Source organism: Sciurus vulgaris (genome assembly GCF_902686455.1).
Source record: "Sciurus vulgaris genome assembly, chromosome: 7".
NCBI lineage: Eukaryota > Metazoa > Chordata > Mammalia > Rodentia > Sciuridae > Sciurus > Sciurus vulgaris.
In genome coordinates, this window is record NC_136467.1 from 145,371,744 (window position 1) to 145,399,724 (window position 27,981).

A 27,981-nucleotide genomic window follows, 5' to 3' on the forward strand; every position below is an offset into this window, starting at 1 on the left:
CAAGGAGGGGAAAAAGGAGCAGAGGACCGCCAGGATAGAGTAAGGAGGAAGATCTGTCCAGGGCTGTCCCTGGAGGGCCGCAGGGGGCAGGGCTAGGCCCCAGGAGGCACGGCAGCGAGGGCGCTCCTGGTGCCAGAGGAGGCTGCATGCTCTGGGCAGGCGGAGAGGTCAACCCCATTTCAAGGACCCTGTGTACACAGTCCGAGGCCACCTGTGGGCTGCTCCAGGCTGCTGCGTCCTGGGCCGTGAGCAGGAGGGAGCAGGCGCGGGGTGGATGCAGGTCGTCTGTGGCGTGGACGATGTGCTCACAGAGGGAAGCGGAGAAGGGGCTGATGGCCAGCCATGTGCATGGGGACACTGGTCCTTGTCAGAAGCCACACTTCCTGAGGCTGGGGCTAACGGAGGCAGGGTTCAGCAGAGCAGAAGGCACCCTGGGGGGTCAGCCTGCTGAGTTTTGAAAGGTGCGTGCACCTATGGTAACCGCCACCACCACGGGCAAGATGTGGCGCGTTTCTGTCCCTGTCAGGGCTCCCCAGTGTCCTTTCACCCTTTCCAGCCCCGGCAGCCCCTGCTCTGCTCGCTCACCAGCAGTGAGACTGGCCTCTTCTGGAAGAGAACCATGCTTTAAAGCGGGGTTTTCTGTATTGTTAATATGTGTGTACGTGAGGTTGTATATGTGTGTGTGGTAGTGTGTGTATGTGGATAGTTGTGTGTATGTGGATCATTTGTGTGTAAGTGTGTATGTGGATAGTTGTGTGTGTTGTACATGTAGTTGTGTGTGTGTGTAGTTCTAGTTGTAGTTATAAGAACCACATCCTCAGTTATGGCCACTGTACTTCAGTTGAGCGTTTTGCCTTTCGTGTTTTTCTTGGGTGAACCTCAAAATGAGAGGGACTTCATGTATTTTGCAGCTCTGTGAAAAAGTAGATCCAGCCTAGAGCAGTGACACTCGCCTGTAATCCCAGCTGTTTGAAAGGCTGAGACAGAAGGATCCCAAGTTCAAGGCCAGCCCCAGCAACTTAGCAAGGCCCTAAGCAACTTAGTGAGACCCTTTCTCAAAAAATAAGTAAGGCTGGAGATGTGGCCCAGCGGTAAAGCACCCCTGGGTTCAATCCCCAGTGCCAAAAACAAAAAGTAGGTCCACCCCAAACATCCTCCACACACTGCTCTCCTCATGCTCATAACTCCTGAGGGGCCCGGACATCACCTCACCCCTGAACTAGCAGCAGAGTCGTTAAGCCTGACTTCTCCGAGGTCCTGGTCCGAGGCTGGTGCCAGAAGCTGCACCTAAAGCCGAGGGGCCCCAGCCTCACCTGGGGCTGCCAGACCATCTGAGGGGACAGGTCAGCACCTGCTGCCCTGTCCGCCCTGACACCTCCTCTCTCACCCCCAGGACCTGGCCACTCCCCAGGCCTTTGCCCGCAACCCGTCGCAGGTGTGGGAGTTCTACCACTACCGCAGGGAGGTCATGCTGACCAAGGAGCCCAACCCCGCACACCGGGCCATCGCCGAGTGCGAGGCGCGGCTGCAGGGTCAGGGCCGGCGGGTGATGGTCATCACCCAGAACATCGACGAGCTGCACCGCAGGGCTGGCACCAGGAACCTTCTAGAAATCCACGGTGAGGGGACTCCGACTAACTCACGTGCGGCCCCTCCCCCTGCCGGCACCCGTCCTGCCCCCAGGGTTCTGTGGCATTTCCCACAGGTCATGCTGGGGCCCTGTGGCATGGCACGGCTGTCTTTGGTGGCAGGGGACCGCCCGCCCACTCACCCTGCTCAGTGGTCACGTGCACCCCTGCTAGCCCTCTCCCAGGCTCTGTGGGAGGCGTTTATAGTGACAACCTCCCAGCACAGCCGAGGGCAAGCAGGCCTGGGCATGGGAGACCCAGCATCCTGGGGACATCTGCTTACTCTCCCGGCGTCCAGGGACGCTGTCCACCAGGGCCACCCTCTGATCCCTTTGCAGTTGACCTGCCTCCATGGTGCAGGGGAGGAAGCTTCTGGCAGCTTCCAGCTCACGCCAGCTTGGTAAGCCAGATCCTCAGGAAGTAGACCTCTGGACGGCCTCGCTGGGGTCATGTGCCCACCACCTTGACAAAACACGACCACTGTCGGGTGGGGCACTGTGTCCAGGGGGAACCTGCGGCCAGGCTTGTGTTTGGGATGTGATTGGCAGACCCATCAGCTGCACGTGGGATAGGGGAGAAATGGGCTCCTGCAGATGGTGGGTAGAAGAGACGGCTTACGTGCAGAGCAGGGTGTGAGAAGCTCAGGCAAGCCAGGCACACGGCAGCGCTCAATAGACTAGGGCTGCCGTCTTTGCTTTAGCTCAACAAGTGGTTGCTAGTATTAATTTTTAACTTATTAATTATTCACAGAACTGCTTTTATATAAGAGATTCAATCTTTATTAAATCAAGTTTAAGATTTTATAAACACTACGAGCCTGAACCTTTATATACTTAGTAAGTCATACCCGTAGTTTTAGGTCAAGCTTCGTCTTACCTATTGACCACTTCATTTCCCCCTGAACAGCAAGCCACGGTAATCTGAGAGCACATTATCCATGTTATGTCCCCTCTGTATTGCAAAGTCCTTCAGGGAATTTGCTCTTGCCTGGTTCAATGGAACCTCATGTCTTTATATTTCCTATCATACTACGGTAGGCCCATTTGCTAAAATGAACGTAGAAGAACTAAATTTTTTTTACCCTGTGTTAGTCAGCTTTCTGTAACAAAATACCTGAGAAAACTAACTTAGAAGGAAAAAAGGTTTATTTTGGCTCACAATTTGGGAGGTTTCAGTCTATGGTTGGGCTATGGCAGGGAGTATATGTGGAGCAAGCTGCTCACCTCATGGCAGCTGGGAAGTAAAGAGGAAGTGGAGGGACTGGGGTCCTGGTATCTCCTTCAAGAACACGCCCCCAATGACCTACCTTCCTCCCACTGGGCCCCACCTCTTAGAAGTTCCACCGCCTCCCAATAGCTCCAAGCTGAGGACCAAGCTTTTAACATACCGACCTTGGGGGACATTCCAGAATCAAAATACAGCAAACCCCTCAGACATGGAGACGACCGCTCTTGATTATACTACATTTTGAGCTTGATTAATGTGTATTTTTCAGGTACCTTATTTAAAACTCGATGTACCTCTTGTGGAGCCGTGGCTGAGAATTACAAGAGTCCTATTTGTCCAGCTTTATTGGGAAAAGGGTAATTATATTGCACTACAGAATAAATATGTTTTCTTCTTTAAGTTGAATGTAAATGTGAGGAAATTGAACATTCATCCAAGATTCCATAGATATTTATGAGAAATAAGACTAGACATAGTACAGACATAAGATTAAAAGTAATTTGCTGTGAGGTTAAGTAAGAACTATAGGATTCCAAATCACCTGCCGTGTGATTCTAAGTTCTTATTTAAACATATGTGCATAGTCCGTGTTTGTGTGTCTCTGTATTAGCCCAGAGACAAGAAAAAATATAACAAAATGTTGGTAGTATCAGGAGTGCAGATATTGTGATTTTTATTTCTTTTTTATATCATTCAAAATCTCCCCGCATTTCTATGATGAGCATGCATTATCATTATAATTAGGGGGAAAACTTAAGAACAGATTCAAAATACTGATAAAAGTCCTACTGGGCCACTTTAGAGCAGTATAAATTATATAAATAACATGTTCATATAAGGTTATTGCAGAAGGTCCAAATGTGATAAAGTTCCCGCCCGGTCACTCAAGCCTCTCCCCACGTAAGTCCCATCTCTCCAATTATTCTTTGGGGTCCATCCTTCTCGTCCCTTCTGAGTTAGCAGGCGCTAGTTTGGAGTTTGTATCATACACTGCCAGACAAATATGAATTATGTTGTTTCTTTGTTCTTCGCACCAATGGCATTCTTTCTTTTCTATTATTATTTCCTTCAGTGCTCCAGAGCCTGGAACCGAAGATGCCAGAATTCCAGTTGAGAAACTTCCCCGGTAGGTAAAACACTTTGATTTGCGTTTTGTGTTTCAGATTGAAAAAAAAAAATAGGAATCGAGATCTAAACATTTTAGTTTTAGTGAAATGTGTCTTACTTAAATGCAGAAACCAGCCCTGACCCATGAGGCCAAAGACAAAAAGACACAATGTGCAGTTTTCCCTAATGGACCCTGGAGAGCTCTAGGCAGGACTGGAGAGCAGTGAACCTGAGAAGAAACGGAAGTCATGGATGAACTTAGGGGATGGCTGTGTATTTGGGGCAAATCTGAGTTCAGCCTTACACCCAGGTCTGGGTAACTGAGTGCAGTCGTGCTAACGAGCATAATAAAGTAGCGGAAAGAAGACTTTTTAGTAACAGAAGGTCAAGCTCAGCTGAAAGAATGTCCACACAGCTCAGGGCGCAGAGACAAGATTACACCCAACAGGACAGCTCACCTTAGCACTTCCTCCATATCCAGGGCGAGTTCGCATGGGGTTGAGAAGGATCATAGGCCCCCCATCTGGATGGCCTGGGTTTGGGGCGGCCCAGCCTTCCTCTGATCCACCTCGAGCTGCCTGGCAGGTCAGCAAGGATGACTGAAGAATCATGTTCTTCCAGGTGTGAAGAGGCAGGGTGCGGCGGCCTGCTGCGGCCCCACGTGGTGTGGTTTGGAGAAAACCTGGACCCTGCCATTCTGGAGGAGGTTGACAGAGAGCTGGCACTCTGTGACTTATGCCTGGTGGTAGGTCATGTCCTCTCTCATCTCCAGTGTCTTCTAAAACATGAAGATGGGAAGGAGTTTGTTCTCGCCTTCTTCTCTCCTTCCCTTCCTCACAGAAGTGTGTGGAGAAATGTTATGGTGTCCTACAGAAAGGCTAAGAAACGATGAATAAGAATAGCTAATGCTGTCTTGTCTGCAGTATTATAAAGAGAACATGTCATTGATTCAGATTTGAAGTATAATCCATGCTCATTATTAAATTTCATTGATAAATAAGAAAATCAAATAACAAAATGGAAATTAGAAATCACCCATAATTCCACCATCCAGAAATAATCACTGTTCACATTTTGGTATGTTTTCGTGTAGGCCAGTGGTGAACAACTGCAACCTGCAGGCCAAATCTGATCTGCACCCTGTTTTGTGAATAAAGTTTTATTGGGACACAGCTCAGCCCATTCTTCTGCACACCGTCTCTGGGTGCTCTCCACTGCAATGGCAGGGACAGGGGGCCTGCAAGGCCTGAGACATTTACCTAATGACCCTTTCTGGAAGGTCTCCCAACTCTGATCTAGACTTTTCCTTATACAAGTGCAGGCACATTGATTACCATTTAAAAAATGAGTTCATGATATATGTTTTGTCTTGAAACTAATTTATTCACCTAGCAGTTCACTCAGCATTTCCTATGTCAGTCCATCCAAATCTATACCTTCTTTTAATTGCCTGCATGGTCTCCATCACATGGATATAAGATGACATATTTAGATAATCCTGTATTGTCAGACATTTGGGCTGTTTGAAAATCTGATACTTTAAACAATGCTGCAATGAATATCTTTAGATATAAATCTTAGCACGCTCTTTAATTTCCTTAGGACACAAAGCATATGAATATTTCAAAATTTCCTTCATCTGTCTTAAGAACAAAGGTGCTTTCTTGCGGTGCACATCCACTTAGCGGGAACTTTATTAAGTGCACCCCGGTGTTGAGTGTCATCTGCATTCATAGTGGGTTGTTCAGGAGAAAAGTTGGTTTACAAAACACGTCCAGTTTTTCCATTTCTATAACTGATGTTTACAAGTATGTGTTTATAAGGAAAATCCCAACAGGATATCTCTTAAAATGTTGACAGTGGTTATCTTGGGGTACTAGGATTGTGGAAAAAATACATGCTTTTTCTTCATATTTCCAACTTTAAAAAAGGGGGGGCATGGATTATTTGTACATCACTTGTTCTTCCCAAATCAAGTGATGGGCCAAAAGGACGCCTCTTAACTTTCGGTTTGTCGCTTGGACACCTACCACTGTATCTCCTCCAGCTTAGCTTTTCTCACACCTGCAACCACAGACCTGCCTGAATTTATATAAGTTTTTCTGAGAGACATGTTTCTTCTCTCCATAGTGTGGTCACTGTCCATTTCCATGCTCTTGCTTCGCAGGTGGGGACTTCCTCCGTGGTCTACCCCGCAGCCATGTTTGCCCCCCAGGTGGCTGCCAGGGGCGTGCCGGTGGCCGAGTTCAACATGGAAAGCACCCCAGCCACAGACAGATTCAGGTACAGGGACAACGGGTGGGCCGCCAGAGGTGGAGGGCAGGCGTAGGTGTGTCCTCTCCACAGCCTTTTACCTACTTGTCTAATTTTTAAAGAGTCGGGAGGGGTGGGACGTAGCTTTTGTTTCCTTTTTTGGTCTGTCGTCGCTTCTATGGAAGAATAGTGTCACTGACTGCGATGAGGGAGACTCCACCTTTTTACGTGGAATTTGCCACGTGGCTTTGTTTTTTCACATTCCAAAAGGTCTTTGATCCTTCAGACTTTACTTTTATTTGTATTTTTAATGTGATTTGGTCATGGTCTTCGGAGGTGGGTAAGCCATGCTCACCAGGTCAGCCTGGGAGATACCCACGCAGAACTCCGTTATCCGCCCTCACTGCGAGGTGACCTAGGCTTAGTTACCTTTGGCCTAATTGCCACGAACATTTGTATTTGTGGCCATGGTGTGGGACCTCTTCTTGTTTCCTGAATTTGTGTGGAACGTGCAGATCTCTGTCATGTACTTTAGTCTCCTTCTAAGTTCCATGTTATATCTTTGACCTTGTTTTTCTCTCCATTACCTTTTTTGCCCTCACTTTTAACTGTTGGGGTTTAATTCTTCTCTAGAATGAGGTAGAATATAAGAAAGTAATACAGTAATAGAAATAAACAAAACACAAACTTCACTGAAACTTCTTGTCATTAATCAGTGGTCTTCTGCCTTGGCTGTGTATTTTAAAAATACAGATGCCTGGGTGCCACCTCATGAGATTCTTTTTTTTCCCCAGATCTATTATTTTTTTTATTTTCTTTATTTTTTATTTATTTATTTTTATTGTGAACATATGGGATACATGTTGTTTCTGTTTGTACATGGAGTAACAGCATACCATTTGCATATTCATATATTTACATAGGGTAATGATGTTTGATTCATTCCATTATTTTTTTTCCTTCCCTCCACCCCTCCCACCTCTCTTTTCCCTCTATACAGTCCCTCCTTCCTCCATTCTTGTCCCCCTCCCACCCCCCATTAAGTGTCATCAACTGCTTATCAGTGAGATCATTCCTCTTTTGGATTTTTGAGATTGGCTTATCTCACTTAACATGATATTCTCCAATTTCATCCATTTGCCTGAAAATGCCATAATTTTATTATTCTTTATAGCTGAGTAATATTCCATTGTATATATATACCACAGTTTCTTTATCCATTCATCAATTGAAGGGCATCTAGGTTGATTCCACAGTCTGCCTATTGTCAATTGAGCTGCTATGAACATTGATGTGGCTGTATCTCTGTAGTATGCTGATTTTAAGTCCTTTGGGTATAGGCCGAGGAGTGGGATAGCTGGGTCAAATGGTAGGTCCATTCCAAGCTTTCTGAGGAATCTCCATACTGCTTTCCAGAGTGGCTGCACTAATTTGCAGTCCCACCTGCAATGTATAAGTGTACCTTTTTCCCCACATCCTCTCCAACACCTATTGTTGCTTGTATTCTTGACAATCGCCATTCTAATTGGGGTGAGATGGAATCTTAGGGTAGTTTTGATTTGCATTTCTCTTATTACTAAAGAGTTGAACATTTTTTCATATATCTGTTGATTGCTTGTACATCTTCTTCTGTGAAGTGTCTGTTCATTTCCTTAGCCCATTTGTTGACTGGGTTATTTGTATTCTTGGTGTAGAGTTTTTTGAGTTCTTTATAGATTCGGGATATTAGCACTCTATCTGAAGTATGAGTGGCAAAGATTCTCCCACTCTGTAGGCTCTCTCTTCACATTGCAGATAGTTTCCTTTGCTGAGAGAAAGCTATTTAGTTTGAATCTATCCCAGTTATTGATTCTTGCTTTTATTTCTTGTGCTATGGGAGTCCTGTTAAGGAAGTCTGATCCTAAGCCAACAAGTTGAAGATTTGGACCTACTTTTTCTTCTATAAGATGCAGGGTCTCTGGTCTGATTTCAGGGTCCTTGATCCATTGTGAGTTGAGTTTTGTGCAGGGTGAGAGACAGGGGTTTAGTTTCATTCTCTTACATATGGATTTCCAGTTTTCCCAGCACCATTTGTTGAACAGGCTATCTTTTCTCCATTGCATATTTTTGGCCCCTTTGTCTAGTATGAGAAAATTGTATTTATTTGGGTTTGTGTCCGTGTCCTCTATTCTGTACCATTGATCTACCTGTCTATTTTGGTGCCAATACCATGCTGTTTTTGTTACTATTGCTTTGTAGTATAGTTGAAGTTCTGGTATTGTGATACCCCCTGTTTCATTCTTCCTGCTAAGGATTGCTTTAGCTATTCTGGGTTTCTTATTCTTCCAGATGAATTTTATGATTGCTTGCTCTATTTCTGTGAGGTATGTCATTGGGATTTTAATTGGAATTGCATTGAATCTGTATAGCACTTTTGGTAGTATGACCATTTTGACAATATTAATTCTGCCTATCCAAGAACATGGGAGATCTTTCCATCTTCTAAGGTCTTCCTTAATTTTGTTCTTCAGTGTTTTGTAGTTTTCATTGTAGAGATCTTTTACCTCTTTGGTTAGATTGATGCCCAAGTATTTTTTTTTTTTTTTTTTTTGAGGCTATTGGAAATGGAGTTGTTTTCCTCATTTCCCTTTCAGCTGTTTTGTCGCTTGCATATAAAAATGCTTTAGATTTATGCATGTCTATTTTATAGCCTGCTATTTTGCTGAATTCATTGATGAGGTCTAGAAGTTTTCTGGAGGAGGTTTTTGGATCCTCTAAATATAGAATCATGTCATCCGCAAATAGTGACAGCTTAAGTTCCTCTTTTCCTATTCGTATCCCTTTAATTTCTTTAGTCTGCCTAATTGCTCTGGCTAGAGTTTTGAGGACAATGTTGAATAGAAGTGGTGAAAGAGGACATCCCTGTCTTGTTCCTGTTTTTAAAGGGAATGGTTTCAGTTTTTCTCCATTAAGAATGGTGTTGGCCATGGGCTTACCATAAATAGCCTTTACAATGTTCAGGTATGTTCCTACTATCCCTATTTTTTCTAGTGTTTTCAGCATGAAGGGGTGTTGTATATTGTCAAATGCTTTTTCTGTGTCAATTGGAATAACCATATGATTCTTATCCTTAAGTCTATTGACATGATGGATTATGTTTACTGATTTACGAATGTTGAACCATCCTTGCATTACAGGAATGAACCCCACTTGAGCGTGGTGCACAATTTTCTTAATATGTTTTTGGATACGGTTTGCCAATATTTTGTTAAGGATCTTTGCATCTATATTCATCAAGGATATTGGTCTAAAGTTTTCTTTCCTTGATGTGTCTTTTCCTGGTTTGGGTATGAGGGTGATATTAGCTTCATAGAATGAGTTTGGTAGGGTACCCTCCTTTTCTATTTCCTAGAATACTTAGAGAAGTATTGGAATGAGTTCTTCTTTGAAGGTCTTGTAGAACTCGGCTGAGAATCCATCTGGTCCTGGGCTTTTCGTGGATGGTAGGTTTTTAATGGCTTCGTCTATTTCATTGCTTGATATTGATCTGTTTAAATTGTGTATGTCCTCCTGGTTCAGTTTGTGAGGAGCATATGTCTCTAGAAATTTGTTAATGTCTTCGGTAGTTTCTATTTTGTTGGAATACAGATTTTCAAAGTAGCTTCTCATTATGTTCTGTATCTCAGTGGTGTCTGTCGTGATATTTCCTTTTTCACCACGAATTTTAGTAATTTGAGTTTTCTCTCTCCTTCTCTTTGTTAGTGTGGCTAAGGGTTTGTCTATTTTGTTTACTTTCTCAAAGAACCAACTTTTTGTTTTGTCAATTTTTTGAATAGTTTCTTTTGTTTCAATTTCTTTGATTTCAGCTCTGATTTTAATTATTTCCTGTCTTCTACTACTTTTGCTGTTATTCTGTTCTTCTTTTTCTAGGGCTTTGAGCTGTAATGTTAGGTCATTTAATTGTTGACTTTTCATTCTTTTCTGGAATGCGCTCCATGCAATGAATTTTCCTCTTAGTAGTGCTTTCATAATGTCACAGAGATTTTGATATGTTGTATCATCATTCTCATTGACCTCTAAGAATTTTTTAATCTCCTCCCTGATGATTTTTGTTATCCATGTTTCATTCAATAGCATATTATTTAGTCTCCAAGTGTTGGAGTAATTTCCTTTTTTTATTTTGTCATTGATTTCTACTCTCTGTCCATTATGATCTGATAGAACACAAGGCAGTATCTCTATTTTTTTGCATTTCCTAAGGGCTGCTTTGTGGCATAACACATGGTCTATTTTCAAGAAGGTTCCATGTGCTGCTGAGAAGAAAGTGTATCCGCTCGTTGATGGATGGAATATTCTATATATGTCTATTAAGTCTAGGTTATTGATTGTGTTATTGAGTTCTATGGTTTCTTTGGTTGGATTTTGTTTGGAAGATCTATCTAATGGTGACAGCGGTGCATTAAAGTCGCCCAGAATGATTGTGTTGTGGTCTATGTGATTCTTGAAATTGAGAAGGATTTGTTTGATGTACAGGGATGCACCATTGTTTGGGGCATAAATATTTACTATCATTATGTCTTCCTGATTTATGTTTACCTTAAGCAGTATGAAATGTCCTTCTTTATCCCTTCTGATTAACTTTGGCTTGAAGTCCACTTTATCTGATATAAGGATGGAAACCCCCGCTTTTTTACTGAGTCCATGTGCATGGTAGGTTTTTTCCTATCCTTTCACCTTTAGTCTATGGATGTCTTTTTCTATGAGATGAGTCTCTTGCAGGCAGCCTATTGTTGGGTCTTTCTTTTTAATCCATTCTGCCAGTCTGTGTCTTTTGATTGAGGAGTTTAGGCCATTAACGTTCAGGGTTATTATTGAAAAATGATTTGTATTCCCAGTCATTTGGCTTATTTTTGGTTTTTAAATTGGCTTGGTTTCTCCTTTGAGTGGTTTTTCTCTAAGGTAGTTCCTCCCTTTGCTGACCTACATTGTTGCTTTTCATTTCCTCCTCATGGAATATTTTGTTGAGAACATTCTGCAGTGCAGGCTTTCTATTTGTAAATTCTTTTAACTTTTGTTTATCATGGAAGGATTTTATTTCATCTTCAAATCTGAAGGTTAGTTTTGCTGGGTATAGGATTCTTGGTTGGCAACCATGTTCTTTCAGAGCTTGAAATGTGTTGTTCCAGGCCCTTCCAGCTTTTAGAGTCTGGGTTGAGAAGTTGGCTGCTGTCCGTATTGGTCTCCCCCTATATGTAATCTGATGCTTTTCTCTCGCAGCCTTCAAAATCCTATCTTTATTTTAAATGTTAGGCATTTTCATTATAGTGTGCCTTGGTGTGGATCTGTTGTGAGTTTGTGCATTTGGTGTTCTGTAAGCCTCTTGTATTTGATTTTCCATTTCATTCTTCAGGTTTGGGAAATTTTCTGATATTATTTCATTAAATAGGTTGTTCATTCCTTTGGTTTGTATCTCTGTGCCTTCCTCAATCCCAATAATTCTTAAATTTGGTCTTTTCATGATGTCCCATAGTTCTTGGAAATTCTGTTCATGATTTCTTACCATCTTCTCTGTTTGGGCGACTTTATTTTCAAGATTAAATATTTTGTCTTCATTGTCTGAGGTTCTGTCTTCCAAGTGGTCTAGTGTATTGGTGATGCTTTCCATTGAGTTTTTTATTTGGTTTATTGTCTCCTTCATTTCAAGGATTTCCGTTTGTTTTTTTTTTTTGAGAATTTCTATCTCTTTGTTGAAATGATCTTTTGCTTCGTGCAGTTGCTCTTTCAGCTTATTGCTGGTGTTATCATTCATTGCCTGCATTTGCTCTCTTATCTCATCCTTTGCTTCGCGAATCATCTTAATCATGTATATTCTGAAGTCCTTTTCTGACATTTCTTCTACCATACTGTCATTGGATTCTATTACTATAGAATCTAGATTTGTTTGGATCATTTTCTTCCCTTGTTTTTTCATGTTGTTCATGTATCTTCCCCTCTAGCGCTGCAGATCTTGGGTATTGCAGACTTCCCCCTATAGGCTTATAGTGGCCCTATAGGTTTCCAAAACCCTTTCTTTAAGGGGAGATCAATATTAGCAGTGCCCAAATCAGACACTATGCAATCCTAGACCAAATAGCCCCTATGGGGACAATAACAAAATTGTCATAATAAACAAAATGAGTTCAAATGTTATCTTCGGTAAAACAAACAGGTTTACAGTAATGTCTGCAGTTTCTAATGGAGGACAAAGAGGATGCAGAGGGATGTAGAATGTTGCTGATAATGGGATAAGAAAAGAATATACAGAAGTTCTAGAAGATAGAAAGGGTGAGAGTGTAATCAAAAGAGATCGGATGTTAGCATGCAAAAAAAGGAGAAAGAGACTGAGAGAACAGGTAAACAAAAGGAAAAGAAAGCAAGAAAAGTAAAGAAATATAAACAATTTTTTTTAAAAAAGGAGAAAAAAGAAAATCTACTATATAGCAGTCATATACTAATGAAACCTCCCAGTGTTCAGTAGCCTGATGCATGAGAGGTACCTGACAATGAGCTTCAAGCCTCCAGCAGGCGTCACAGGATGGGATTTGCCCCACCTGAAGCTACGACTTCAAGGATTATCCAAAATGGCCGTTCTGGTTTCAAAATGTGTTGGCAAATGGGGAGCTGCAGCTCAGGGGTGGATGTGGTCAGCTGGAGGTCCTGGAGACGGGATGCAGTTGGTCCGGCAGTGGTCCTGGAGGTCCGGTGTGTTTGGTGTAGTTGTGGGATCCTGGAGGCCGGGTGCAATCAGTCAGTCTGGGTTCCCGGTGATAGCGCACAGTCAGTGGTCTGGGGGTCCTGGCGGCAGGGAGCAGTCAGTTGATTTGAGGGCCCCAGAGGCAGGGAGTGATCGTCGGGCTGAGGGATCCTGGAGACAGGGCTCAGTCAGTCCGGCCAGGAATCCTATGGGGCCTGGCTGTTGTCTCAAAATGGAGGCAGCCACGTGTAATCAAACCTGCAGGTACTGTAACAGTGAACTTCCAGGCGACAGCAGGCAGCTGGTTCTCCACTGGCGGTCTGCGGTCAATCTGCTGGCAGCTGTCGGACGATTGGGAGGTGAACCTTGAGTGTTGGGTGATGGATAGGGGTAAGGCAGCGATGGACAGGCAAGAGGCAGGCAAATGGTGACAGTGAGCAATCTGCTCTCAAAATATGCTGGCAGATTGCAGGTGATCACAGCAGACAAATGGGGTAAGAGTAGGGGATTGATAAGCAGCAAAAACTGCCTCACCGAGAAACAGATATCCTCTGCTTGAATCCGGCGTTACGGAGTGACAAGGAACGCAGCCTCCCTCTCACCTCATGAGATTCTGATGTCATTGACCTGAGGGGTGCTCTGAGCGTCATAGGTGGCATGAGAATCACTGCTCTGCGTCTTCACTGGGATAAAACATGTGCCACCGACACTGAAATACAGTGAGTTGACTGACTTTGGGCCTAGTCTTTCCATGTGTCCCTCATTGTCAGCTACCGACTGTTCTTGGTCTGCACTTCTTCATTTGTAAGTGGAGAACTAAGATGACAGTTTTTTAAAAGAATTGTCTTCTGTGCAAAACTTATACTCTAACAGTTACAGAATGCTATTGAAAGAAATAAAGATCTAAATAAATGAAAATGCATCCCATGTTCACGGATCGGACGACTTAATAAGATGGCAGCACTTCCCAAATGGCCTATGAGTTCAGCCCGGTTCCTATCAAACTCACAGCAGAAATTAACAAGATGGTCCTAAGATTCCTATGAAAATTCAAGGAACCCCAAGTAGCCAAAGAAGAAAGGACAAAGTCAGAGAACTTATATCTCCCGATTACAAAACTTACTGTAGGGACTGGGGTTGTAGCTCAGTGGTAAAGTGTTTGCCTAGCATGTGTGAGGTACTGAGTTTGATCCTCAGCACCACATAAAAATAAATATTGTTTCCATCCCTCTACAACTAAAAATATTTTTAAAAAACTTACTACAGAGTTGCTTTAATCAAGACGGATGTTATTGGCATAAGGATAGATATGTAAAGTCAGTGGGATGGAGCTGGGATTTCAGTCAGAAGCCCCCATGTCTGAGGGCACCTGATCTTTGAAAAGACTGTGGGGACTGTGGGGGCAATTCGGTGGGGGAAGGAGAGTCTCTTCAGCACTGGGGCTGGAAAGCCACGTGCACAGGACGGAGGTTGGACCCCTTCGTGACAGCAACCACGAGTCAGCTTAAAATGGACCACACACCTCATAGTAGGAGCCAAACCCATAAAATCCTTATAAGAAAATCTAGGGGTAAGTCTTTGTGACCTTGTGTTAGTTAAAACTTTCTTAAACATGACACATTAAAAGTAACATGAGAAAAATGGGTCAATAAGATTTTGTCAGAATTAAGAACTTTTGTACTTCAATGGATACCATCAATAGGTGAAAAGATGACCCACAGAATTGGTGATCATACTTGTAAGTCCGATATTTGATAAGAGATTTGTATCAAGATTATATAAAGACTGTTACAATTCAAAAGACAGTTGTCTTTGCCAAAAGATCTAAAAAGATATTTCTCCAAATATAGGCACATGGCCAATAAGCATATCATAGTGATGTGCAACTTCTTTAGTCGTTGAGGAAAGGCAAATTAAAACCACAGGAGACACCACTTTACAACCATAAGGATGGCCATAATTTATAAAAAGAAGAAAAATAGCAAGTGTCGCTGAAGACATTAGGACCCTCTTACGTCGCTGGCGGGAAGGGACAGTGGCACAGCTGCTTTTGGAAACAGGCTGGCATTTACATAGAGAGTTACCACATGACCCACTGATTCTTCTCCTTGGTATACTCTTGGTATACTTTAGAAATTAAAGCATATGTCTACACAAAAATTTATACAAGAATGCTCACAGCAACACTGCATGGAAAAAGTGGAAACAACCCAAAAGTCCATCAGCTGATGAGTGGATCCACAAAATTTGGTTATATTCATACAATGGAATATTTTTCAGCCACAAAAAGAACCAAGTACAGATCCATGCTACAACATGAATAGCCCTTGAAAACGATGCTAACTGAAAGTAGACAGTTATTTTTTTAAAAAACACATATTGTTTGGTTCCACTTATAGGAAATATCCAGAATAGACAAATCAATAGAGACAGAAGGTAGATCAGTGGTTGCTTTGAGATAAGGGCAGAGAGGAATGAAGAATGAGGAGTGACGGATAGAGGTTTTCCTTTTGGGTTGATGAAAATGTTCTCAAGTTGACTGTGGTGACGGCTGTATATTCTGTGAATATAACCCTCCCTGCCAAAACCCCCATGGAATCACACATTTTAAATGGGTGGACTGTATATGAATTCTACCTCAATAAAGCTGGTACATTAAAAAAATTAACTTGTCCACGACAAATGGACTTCAGGCCTCCCTGTGATTTGCACTGTGGCACGTGTGTGGAGCAACCGTCTGCTCAGCATCACCGCAGGTGACACCGGAGCCAGGAAACGCAGGCCTCTGGTCTGAATACTGATTAGTGGGAGCAGATGAACTTACTGAAGCAGAAAGTTCCCCATTCAGTTCTGCTAATGTGGCTTATTTTCAGCCATTTGATCTCCATCTCATCTCTAATGATTATAAAGAATTAAAACAAATCATCATTGCAGAAATTTTCTAAGAAAATGCAGATGGGGGGGATAAAAGAAGAAAAGAAACTTGGGTGTCTTCCCACCGTGAGATGAGAAGTGGCCCCTGCCGCCCACACGTGGCAGAGCAGCAGCAGCCTGGCGCCCTTCTCGTGTGGTGGCCTTGGCTCCTTGGGAAGGACATCAGGTGTGGGAGTGCCCCCTGCAAGTTAAGAAGAGACTCTTGGCACATGATAGGTATCACCAAGTCCAGCCGCCCAAGACCAGCTGCCGCTGCTTCAGTCGGGATTCCTCAGCTTCATGTCTTGAGAACCCACGACCTCCGCTCAGACTCAGGCTTCTGGCGAGTTACAAGCCCTTCATCAACTGCAAGAACCATCATGGCGTGTGTCTCTGGGAGCAGCGAGGCTGCCTGTGCCTCTAGTCAGACTTTCCCCTGATGCATCCAACTGGTGGGTGCAGCCAGCAGGCTTGCAACTCAGGGTTATCAGAGCCGGAGTGGAGGAGAGTCCAGCAGCCACGCTCATCCTCTCAGGTCCTCCCCTGGGGAAGCCATCCAGGAGCATTGAGCGACTTCTTTAAACATGCAGACTCACAATGGCAGGATTTTCTTTTCCATCTCATGCTTAACAGATTTTCATTGAACTTTAGGTCAGAGGTCAGCAAAACTGCCCATGGGCCAAATTTGGCCACCATCTGTATTTGTAAATAAAGTTTTATTGGAACACAGCCCTGGGCATCTATATATCATGTATGTCTGCTTTTGTTACCATAATGGTAGAGTTGGCAACAGAGACTATCTGGTCTGCAAAGCCTGAAATATTTACTGCGTGAAAAAGCTTACCAACAACCCCTGTTCTAGGTTAATAAGAAAACTGGAAGATATTCCCTGATGCTTTTAATCTGATTTCTGTCTAATCTCAGTAGTCGGCTGGAGTGCCACCTACCTGCATTTTAACTCTGAATCGCCCGAGGTCCTTAAGCCTTGCACAAGTTGTTTAGATTCTTTGTCCCAGTTCTGACTAGAGACAAAGCCATAGAATCCACGTCCACAGAAATGGGTTACTATTTTTAGGGTGCTAATCAGTTCTGGTTTGGGTTTTATCATTTCCGCTTGAGGATGGTTCTCAGATGATTGCTATCACAGGAAACCCTGGGCGTTGTCTGACTTAAACCTCGCTGTCCTGACTGTTAACACACCCCTGCTTATGAGCAGGGCCTTCGGAGCACCTGGGCCCCTCAGTGCCCCACAGCCACCAGGTGGCCTTTGACTTTCCAATCTTGGAATGTACTTGACACGTGTACCAAACACGTCCTGGGTGCTGAGGTTGGGGTACATCAGTAAAGAGAGCAAAATGTCCCCTCCGAGGATCATACTCTTGTGTCCGAGGCAGACCGCAGTGCACACGGTGGGCAAATTCTGTATCTCAAGAGAAGGTGAAGAGGCGGTGGCACAAAACCAGGGAAGAGCAGGGTGTCAGGGCAGCCAGATGGCAGGATCCAGTCAGGCTCAGGGCAAGCTCTGTGGAGGAGATGTGGACAGAGACCTGGAGGAGGTGAAGGAGTTGCTGAAGAGGTCGTTTGGGACAGGAGCTTCCGGGGCCCGGGGACCCCTGAGCCAAGCCTCCAAGGTGGGAGGTGTAAGGAGCAGCAGGGCGGTCAGCCTGTTGCAGTGGTGAGGGTGAAGTCCCAGGAAAGGCAGCAGCAACGTACTGAAGGCGCCCCAAGAGAGCTCGCTGCCCACGGCGTGCAGAGTCAGGAATTAGCTGGCACATCGTTTGTAGATTGCTTCAGTCGCGTGGCCAGAGCTCACCAAGTGCGAAGAGCTTGTGATAGGGTGGGCCGCTGTGATGGGGGGTCGGATGCCATCCAGGTATGGAGCCTCAGGCACGCAGCGGGGCCCCTCTTGATCCGCTCATCCGAAAACCAAGGTGAATAACAAAATTGTTTTTATGCCTTGAACATTTTACTTTAATTTAAAGCACAAGTGTATGTTCACTTTCCTTTCTTTCTTTTGGTTAGCTTTAGACCTTCTGTTTGAGTAGGAGCAGTCTGGGCTTACCTTTCTTGCATACTTCATTCTTTACTGCTGTATGGGTTAAATATCCCTAGTCCAAAAATCCAAAATCCAGAATGCTTTAAAGTCCTAGACTTTTTGGACACTGACATGATGCCACAAATGGAGTATTTTACACCATGAAACTGTTTCTGCAGAAAATTATTTAAGATAACGGCATAAAATGACCTTCAGAACTTTGGATTATGCAGAGGGAAGGGAGGGGAGGGGTGGGCCAGTGGGGCTGGAATGGACAGTGAAATGAGACATCACCCTATGTACATGTAGGAGAAAAAAGTCTTTTTAAAAATAAAAAAATTAAAAAAGAAATAAAATGACCTTCAGATTATGACCATAAGGTATATATGAAATCACTGAATTTCATGTTTAGACCAGAGTCCCATCCCCAGTGATATCTCATTATGTGTGTGTGTGTGTGTGTGTGTGTGTGTGTACTGAGAAGCTGGGCCTCAGAGGCTCAGCGCTGGAGGGATTTTGTCACAGCATTGCCACCCGACTGCCTTCCATGTAATGTGCAGTGTTGTCCTTTTGTGTCCTATTTAGTGTCTGTTGGTCCTACAAGAGCCCAATCAGTGTTACCCAAGGCAAGCAGGAGACCACCCTACCTGTACAGGGATGAGCCCCGAGCCCCTCACTTCCCAGGTCTGTGCCAGTTTCCAGATGACTCTCTATTTGGCCCCCATGCCATTTGATGCTCAGGATGGGGCACAACTGTAAGATCTGAGGCGGGGGTCCAGCTTGCTTTTGTGAATGTGGAAAGAGAATATATGGAAGTTGGGAGTCTGGGAATTCCCTAAGAGCTCTCCATGACTGGCTATGGTTTTTGGAGATGCTACCGGTAGGGTTCATCCATGATGTGGACAGGGAGGCTGAGGCATTCACAATGCATGCTATATCAAGAATAAATAGCCAGGTGCAGTGGAACACGCCTATAATCCTAGCGGCTCTGGAGGCTGAGGCAGGAGGATCTCGAGTTCAAGGCCAGCCTCAGCAAATCAGTGAGACCCTGTCTCTAATACTCTAATACTTATTACATAAATAAAAAGGACCAGTGATGTGGTTCAGTGATTGAGCACCCCTGGGTTCAACCCCCAGTGCCAAAATGAAAATTAATAATATGAATGGTGAATTACATTGAAGAAAAGCCCTTTCCATTTTAATCTTGCTTAACTGGTTTTCTTATTGATAATGCACTTGAAAATCCTGCTTTTGTTTCTTATTCATAGTTTGTAGGGTTTTCCCCTGCCTTAAGTGTTTTTCCTTAAAGGAAACAAAAAAACATTGATTTTTCTTCTTTTTTTTTCCTCCCTCTTCTCATTCTCATTTTTCTACTTTCTTTTCTTTTTCCTTTCCTTTATTTTATTTTTTATTTTTTGGTAGTACTAAGGACAGAACCCAGGGCCTTGCACGGGCCAGGCAAACACTCTGCCAGAGCTACACCTCAGACTTATCTGCTTTCTAAGTCAGAGGCGGCTCATAAAGTCCAGGGGTTGGTTTAAGAGGTTCGTTTACTCCGCTAAAATCCTGATCTGGGCGGTGCATGAGGTTTCACCTCTCTTATCCTGTGCACATGTGAATGCTATTTGAAAATCTATGTGTGTATTAAAATTATAAATTGACAAATTATAGTTGCAAATATATTATGAATATATTTATAGGGCACAACATGATGTTGTGATTTGTGAATATACTATGAATAAGTCAATCAAGCTATTACACCTCAAATGCTTACTTTTTGATGGTGAGAATATTTGAAATATATGCTCAGTAATTTTGAAATATACAGTACAGTATTATTTACTGTTTTCATCCCACTGTGCAATATACAGCAAAGAAAAAGGCTCCTCCCTCCCTCCTGTCTGACTGAGGCTTTGTGCCCATTAACTGGATCTCCCCAGTTCCACACCCCAGACTGGTAACCTCCATTCTGTTCTCTGCTCCTCCGAGCCCCATTGTTCCGAGCCCCGTTGTTTTAGATCCTACCAGTAGGTGAGAACGTGTGGGGTTTGTCTTTGTGCCTGGCTTAGTTCACGTGGCATAATGTTCTCCGTTTCCATCCATGTTGCCCCAAGTGGCTGAATTTCTTCCTTCGGGTTGAATGGTATTCCATGGTGTTTCTAGACTGCATTTTCTTTACCCATTCATCTTGACAAATACCTAGGTTGACTCCATAACTCGGCCACTGTGAATACTGCTGCAGCGAAGGTGGGCTGTGCCCATCTCATCACCACGTAGGTGCCCAGAAGTGGGATGACTGGATCACATGGAAACTGCTTGGTTTCTTGAGGAAACTCCATACAGGTTTTCCATAATCGCTGTGCTAATTTACATACCACCAACATGGTGCAAGGGCCCCCTGTCCACATCCTTGCCAGCACTTGGTTTTTGTCTTTTTGATGTCATTTTGACAGAAGTGAGATATCTTCTTGTGATCAGATAATACAATATCTAATTAGGTATTCTCTAATTAGAAAATACATAATGATCAATTAGGTAATACCTAATGATCACTGATATTGAGCATTCTTCAACTTCATGTTGGCCATTTGTACGTCTTCTTTTGAGCAATGTCTATTAGGCCCTTGTCCATTTTTTAATCAAATTATTTATTTTCTTTCTATAGAATTGTTTGATTTCCTTGTATATTTTATATATTTAACCCCTTATCAGTTTTATGGCTTGTAAATATTTTCTCCTAGTCCATATAATTTACCAGGTTGTCATTTCACTCAATTGCTTTTTTTAATTATGTAGAAATTTTATTTTGGTGTAATCTCATTTGTTCAGTTTTGGTTTTGTCATCTGTTTGCCTAGACCAAGGTCATGTAGTTCCCCCGTGCCTGGGTTTTCTTCTAGCAGTTTTACAGTTTCAGGTTTAAGTGTCTAATCCATTTTGAACTTATTTTTGTATATGGTGTAAGGTAAGAGTCCAGTTTCATTATTCTGCATGTGAATATCCAGTTTCCCACACCATTTTTTAGAGACTGTCCTTTTCCTATCACATGGTTGGCACCTTTGTCAAAAATCAATTGACCAGTTGGGCACAGTGGCACAAGCCTGCAATCCGGGCAACTCAGAAGCCTGAGGCAAGACGATCACAAGTTCAGAGCCAGCCTCAGCAACTTAGAGAGACCCTAAACAATTTAGCGAGACCCTGTCCCAAAAATAGATAAAAATGGCTGGAGATGTGACTCTGTGGTAAAGCACCCCTGGGTTCAATCCCCATTACTGGGGGAAAAAATTGACCACAGATGCATGGATTAGTTTCTGGCTTTCTTCTGTTCCATTGATCGGTTTGTCTATTTTAATGCCTGTAGTCGTTGCTTTAATTACAGTGTGTTGTAGTATTTTTTAAAATCATGTAGTGCAATGCTTCCAACTTGTTCTCTTTGTTTATGATTGCCTTAGCTATGAAGGGTTTGTGTGGGTGTTAAGCAGGGTTGGGTGGGGTGGGCAGTACTACAGGAATTTTAAGATTTTTTTTTGCCTATTTCTATGAAAAATGACATCGGAATTTTGAGGGTATTGCATTATAATAATTCTTCCAATCCATGAACATAGGATTTCTTTCTATTTATTTGTCTTCTTATGGACATATGTATACATATTCATATGCAGACAACACACACATTTCAGCTATGTGTCTGGCACTACAATCACAAATTACACTTTATAATTCTTTATACTTCCCTACGCATTAAATAAAATTCTGATTTATAGCACACAGAGACCAATCAATTGCTTCTCCAAACTCCCTTAATCACCCATCATAAAGTGGGATCTTGAGTTGTCAGGAACTGAAGAAGTGAATCTGAAACACCATATTTGAGAATCTGGGTTTTACTCTGGCTATAACCAAGAAGTGTGTGATGTTCTGCGATTTTACATTCACTTTGCTCACTCGTAGCTCACACTGTGCTATGCTTGGCCTTTCCATTCAGGTTTCATTTCCAGGGACCCTGTGGAACAACTCTTCCTGAAGCCCTTGCTCCTCATGAAACTGAAACTATTTCCTAAGTGCTCTGGGGAAGGAAGGAATGGTAGTGTATCAAGAACTAGGCCATGAAGAGAAACAGCCTTGTGGATGGTGAGCTGAATATTGGAAATCTAAAAATATCCTTGCCTCCGCTGGTTGGAATTCACCCTGTTAAGTGACTTGGCTTCAGAGAAGAGCAAACATGTGAAGAAGAAGTCAGAGAACTGCAATGTTCACGCACGTTACTTGGTTTTAACGAACTCTAAGTGTCTTATGTTTGACATGTTTGGTTGTGTTTGGGAGAGGAAAGTTTTGTAGTTAGATTATCTATAAAAAGGTAATTATCTTGATTGTATTTTTGCTCTATGGGCAAAGATAGAAACAGAGGGGTAAAATCCTGGTACTTAATTCTGATTTTTACACAAGTTTTGGTGGAAAATGAAATCACTCACTACAGTAGTTAATTTATTATATAAAGATGTTACCCTAAAAGATCTTTGTTGGGGGCTTTTTCTTTTCGGTGTTTGTTGGTTGCCTTACCTCAAAGAACAGGATATTAGGATAACCACCGCTGCCTAAAATTTAGCTTGGGTTATCTTGGCAGCAAGCACAGGGAAGACTAGACTAGAGAGGTAAGGCTACTCTGTCCTCAATCCGCACAAGCTAGTGGACACTCAGGTCCCTTGGCTTGCCTGAGGCTGGGCTGTGAGGAGGCCTGAGTTCAAGTTTTGCATGTCATACATAATACCATCACTCTATTTAGGTGGGCTCCGCCCAAGTGATTACAAACCTCTGCTACATCACCTCAGCCCCTTTCAGAATTAATGTTATGCCCTTGGGTTTACAGTAACAGGTGACAAGCCACTGCATATGAATGTCTTCGTACTTAATAAATCCCAAAAGTCCTTTGTGTGGAAAGAGGGATGTTCACAGCCTACAGGAGTCTGGAGAACGAGTCTGGAGAACCAGCCAAGCAACCTGAGGAGTCAGTTCCCACTTTAGCTGGATGGGTCAGGGGCTGTACACTGAGTATGCAGTTTTTGTACATGCGGTACCATCATGCACTTGGTAGGTTTGTTGCTGGGCTCCTCCAGGTTAACTTTATGCAGTTTCCCAGTGCTAGCAATGGTGGAAGTCAACACACTCAGGAAGTCTAAATGTTTTTGATTTGTAGTTTCTATCTAACAAAAGACCAGAGATTTTAGATCTTCTTTTTAACTTAATTTTTTGTACCAGCAGCTTTGTTTGTTCTTGTGTTTTGCCATTTTTTTCATATGATTTTGTCATTTTTAAACTGGAAATTGCTTGGAAATTGGAGATGAGAGGAGAATTACAAATATCAAATATAAGTGAGACTTATTCAGTTCGATGGAGTATTTGCTGAACATCTCCCATTTGACTGACATTAGAAGTGAAACGATTAGCAAGACCTGGACCTCGCCCGGCAGTTCACGGAATGATTGGGACCACCACGGTGTACACATAGTGCGGAAGCTGAGTGAGTAGTAGACATTTGTGCAGGGTTCAGAGAAGGCAATTAGAGCTGGCACAGCAGCAACGGCGTGGATGGTGCTTGGACTTCGCCTGGGTGGGAGCTTTTGAGGAGCAACTTGGGGAGTGTGCACCAGCAGAGGGCACGGTGCAGACGCGAGGCACGTGTGAAGAGGTGATTTGTTGGGAGAATGATCATTTGACATTGCATAACGGGTGGGAGAAGATCACGGGTCACGACAGCCTTGTGTGCATCCAAAATACACTCGGGTGGGGGGACAGGCAAAGAGGCCTTCCATGAGTGACGGTGGTCCTGCCTACGACAGGCTCGCATTGCGCCTTTGCAGTGCGACAGCCGCCGTTGCGGGTCAGTTACAGGCGGGCCAGACCAGGGTCCAGCACTCACCAAGCTTCTGTTCTCGTGCGGCGGGAGTTGGTGCGCGCCCAGGTCACCGGGTGTGCGTCTGGTGCTGAGGGCTTGGCTCAGCCAGGCTGCCCCTGGCCGCTGACAGCAGTGGTGAGGGCATCGGCGTCCTCCGCTGCAGCGAACTTCCAGGTGGAAGTTGCGGGGCGCTTGGAGCCGAGCCCACAAACACCAATGAACCGTAAGGACCCAACCGAACCCGGTGCTAAAAAAGACGGCGGCACAGCGACCAACGCCTGGGCACCGGACGGCGGACGTTCCCGCGGCGGAGGGTGGTAGCCCGGTGTCCCCGGAGGTCGCACGCCCAGCCAGCCTGTCTCGAGAAGACGCGCCTCGCAAGCCTAGGCCACGCCCCTCACCTTGCGCACGCGCCTCCGCGCCCCGGGGCCTCCCAACCTGCAGGGGGCGATAAAAGGCCGTGTCGCTTGCTCTCCCACGGCGCGCTCGGCGAGCGGCTGTTTCCGGGTCAGAGGTCAGAGCGATCGGCGCGGCGTGAGCCATGGTGCAGCTCCGGCCGCGCGCTTCCCGCACCCCCGCGTCCGCGGAGGCGATGGTGGACGAGGGCCAGCCCGCCTCGGAGGAGGTGGAGCACGGCCTGCTGCTCGGGCAGCCCAGCAGCGGCGCAGCCGCCGAGCCGCTGGAGGATGAGGACGGGGAGGATGAGCTGGACGACGAGGCCCCCGAGGAGCTGACCTTCGCCAGCGCCCAGGCAGAAGCGAGAGAAGAGGAGCGGCGGGTGCGCGAGACCGTGCGCAGGTTCGGAGCCCGCGGCCCGGCGGGAGCACTGCGGCTTCCGGCGCCTCGGCCCTCCCGGCTGACCTGTCTTCCTTCCTCCCAGGGAGAAGACGCTGCTGAAGGAGAAGAGGAAGCGGCGCGAGGAGCTGTTCATCGAGCAAAAGGTGGGAGGGCCGGGGGGCGCCCCGGTCTGGAAGCAGCCTGCCGGGCGGGAACGCCCACGCTTGTGCTCTCGGGGCTGCGAGATGCTGTGGTGGGGAGACGCTGCAGCCTTCTCTGCCCACCTCGAACGTGGACTGGGACCTGGTGAACTCCAAGTGGCGAGTTAAGGTCCCAGCACCGACCTGGCTGGCCGCCACACCCTGATGGCTCAGTGTCGCTTGGTAGTTCTCCCCTGTCGGAATCTAGGAGCCGTGAGTGAACAGGGCCAGTTGAGGAAGGCGTTCAAACCAGTGGCCATGCTCGAAGCCCTTTCAGTTCACTAGTGACCGAGGGTGGGGAACGCTGCGGACACCCCCCCAGCTTCCCACCGGCCTAGAGAATGGGAAGTTGTTTCGTAAGCCGTCTGCCCCAGTCAGAGACGCCGGGGGCAGGGTTTAACCAGGCATGTTTTTAAAAAGCACATTGCTTATTTTTCAATGTCTTTATTCTAAAAGAAAAGAAAACTTCTTCCAGATACTGTTCTACAGCAGTTAACTACAGCTCCACAAACTGAGTAAGTAACTGGACCTTATACTACTTTTTACATATAACCATCTCAATTACAGACTGGGACATTTATTTGAATCCATGTAACTGAAGGAATTATGGAACCTAAGTTAAAAAGCTTCAGTGGTGGTATTTGCATTTGGTAGGAAAGATGGAAATATACCACTTCTTAGACTTGTTTTTGTTTATTCCCATAGGAAACTAAGTAGCTTCTGAGTTCCTAATCCCAGTGTGTTCATTAAATAAAATGTGTTGAGCATCTTTCGCAGTTGGGGCAGGATAGACGGTGTTAAATACAAGTGTTTTAATGTTTAGCATCTAGTGGAGTAGAAGACAGTTACCCAGCAAGCTCCTAAAACACAGCTTTCTCACTCTTACCTTACCTGCCACTGTTCTTCCTCTTTTCCTCCATTTCATTTAGTGACTTTGCCATCCACTGAAAGTTAAAAGCCAGAAGTTGTCATCTTCCTTTATCTCATGTACTTGCTCAATTTAGATTTCTAAACATTTGGGTTTATCATCCCTCTTGGCTCTCCGTAACTGCACCAAGTTCATAAGTTTAGCTCTCTTTTATGTGGGCCAATAGTTTTAAAATTTTTATTAAAAGGAATTTTTCCAGAATTATTCAGATCTTGAATGCTTTTAGTGTACATGCAGCTCTGTTGGTGAATTCTCTTTGATCATTTCAACCAGCCTCAAGTGTCCCCGGCTTTCAACATTCCCCTTTGTGGCCTTTTTTTTTTTTTTTTTTTTTTTTGCAAATGCTTCTGTGTTGCACTCTGTATTCTCATACTGTGTTTTGTCAGTTGTCATTGGTCTAGAGGCTGATCCTGTTCTCCAGTGCCTAACTGTTGAGTTAATCCTTTGCGATTTCTCCATGTATGAGAAAGATCTACCTTTGACTTCATGTTTTGAATACTGTATTATGTAACCCATTCATGTTTCACTTTAATTCTATTCGACACCACTCTGCTTTTGAGGCCTAGTAATATGGTTTCATATTCAAGAAGATATTCTGATCCTCACAATACCAGATCATTCATTGAGAATTGTTATAGTGCATTGGGGAAAGACTTGCTTTCCAAAACTATGAGAGATCCTAAGTAAAAACTGAGGATGGTGATAATGAAAAAGGGGTTGGGCAGCTTACATAAAGCCAGCAACTGTGTAACATGTTTTAAGTACTTTGCTATCTGCCATTGCATTCATTTTTTTTTCCCCCCTTAGCATAAAGAAATCACCAGGAAAATTGGCAGAAGGTATGAATTGTTCTCATTTAAGAACTTCTCATGTGTCAAGTGCATATATATTTTTAGTTCCATGTTACTGGCCCTTGTGTTTAGCATGGGCGTAGATCTAGCCAAGGTTAGCTTGAGCCTGTTTACTCTGCTTCTTATAAATAAAACCTGTCTGTATCCAGATAAGTCTGTCGTAGATACTTACAAGTAAGCTTCAGAAGATGTTTTTTTAAAATATAAATACTAATTAGAACTGAATTTTTCAGTTAATTCACAAAAGAAAAATGAAGGGTGTGAAAAAGCAAGTGACTCCAAGAAAGTTAAAGGACAAAAAGTACAGTCTGCCAGGTAACCTTCCCTGTCCCCATATAAAGGTAACGTTTTGATAAAAGTGTTAGCTTGGCTTATGTGGGAAAATGTTTTAATTAGTAGCATTTTCAGATTGGATCCTTTGCAGAAAAAATGAATTTTGATTGTTATATAAAAAGCACACATTTACTGCTATGCTAAACTGTACATGTTTCTTACAAAATAACCCTATACTTAAATTATCTGTGTATATACACAATTACAATTTTTAAAATTAGTATTTGGGATGACAAAAATAATTCCTTTGAAAGCCAAGCAGAGACGGGGTCTGTGGGTAGCTCGGTGGGAAAGCCTCTGCCTGGCACGCAGAGGCTCAGAGTTTGATCCCCAGCACAAAAAAAGTTGTATATGAAAGTAAGCGTTTTTGACCTTTTCTGTTGATCAGCCAGAACAAAAGCTATGTAGCCCTAAGGTTAAAGGACCAAGATCTGAGAGATTCAAGGCAACAAGCAGCCAAAGCCTTTATACATAATTCTCTATATGGCCCAGGAACCAACAGAACTACTGGTAATTTGCTTATGGACTATTTTGCTCATTTTTTTTTAACTGCAAAGCAAACAGAGAAATGACAAATGATTCTCTTTCTTAGTGAATAAGTTTCTGTCTCTTGACAACAAGAGGTTACCAGTGAAAAAGGCTGCAGCCCAGTTTTTGAATCATGCTTGGGGTAAGATTCAGCTATTTTCAGCTCTGATACTTTTGTTGACTGTTCTTTGGAGGACAATAGTTTGTAATTATAATTGAACAGATCTAGTTTTAGTATACCATTCACATGAACCAGAGAATCTTAAAAAGAATATCTTCAATTTTGTTTCTTGGGAATTTTAATATTTAATATTCTTACTACATAAACCTTTCTATTCTAGGAATCCAGAAAAAACAAAATGCAAAGAGATTTAAACGACGGTGGATGGTCAGAAAGATGAAAACTAATAAATCAAAGTAAAAGCCAAAGAATCTGGTACCGTGTATGTAATTTAGGATTCATTTTTCTTACAAAAAAATTAATCATTCATAAATAATTTTAAAGTGCCATCATAAAAACCATGTGTACTTTCCTGCAGAAATATTTAGAGTATGATGATGCCTTCTCATCTTTGAAAGTCCTGAGAGAAAGTGTAGT

At 43.7% G+C, this 27,981-nt stretch overlaps 2 protein-coding genes across 3 annotated transcripts in view; both read left to right on the plus strand.

Annotated features, from left to right (window-relative positions):
- The window catches only part of SIRT5 (sirtuin 5), a 31,692-nt gene extending 7,572 nt beyond the window's left edge, over positions 1–24,120 (plus strand). For both annotated transcript variants that reach the window (XM_079147322.1, XM_079147323.1), the window contains exons 4-9: positions 1,394–1,619; positions 3,124–3,211; positions 3,928–3,981; positions 4,584–4,707; positions 6,130–6,245; positions 21,859–24,120. In XM_079147322.1, coding sequence (XP_079003448.1) covers positions 1,394–1,619; positions 3,124–3,211; positions 3,928–3,981; positions 4,584–4,707; positions 6,130–6,245; positions 21,859–21,934 — 684 coding nt within the window. In that variant the 3' untranslated portion in view covers positions 21,935–24,120. The remainder of the gene's footprint in view (positions 1–1,393; positions 1,620–3,123; positions 3,212–3,927; positions 3,982–4,583; positions 4,708–6,129; positions 6,246–21,858) is intronic.
- A 140-nt stretch (positions 24,121–24,260) lies between these two features.
- NOL7 (nucleolar protein 7) lies at positions 24,261–27,891 on the plus strand. Its single transcript, XM_079147329.1, has 8 exons — positions 24,261–24,564; positions 24,647–24,707; positions 25,200–25,258; positions 26,479–26,510; positions 26,756–26,837; positions 27,244–27,365; positions 27,448–27,525; positions 27,725–27,891. The coding sequence occupies exons 1-8, from the start codon at positions 24,308–24,310 to the stop codon at positions 27,802–27,804; spliced, it is 771 nt and encodes a 256-aa protein (XP_079003455.1). The 5' UTR covers positions 24,261–24,307; the 3' UTR covers positions 27,805–27,891.
- The last annotated feature ends 90 nt before the right edge of the window (positions 27,892–27,981 follow it).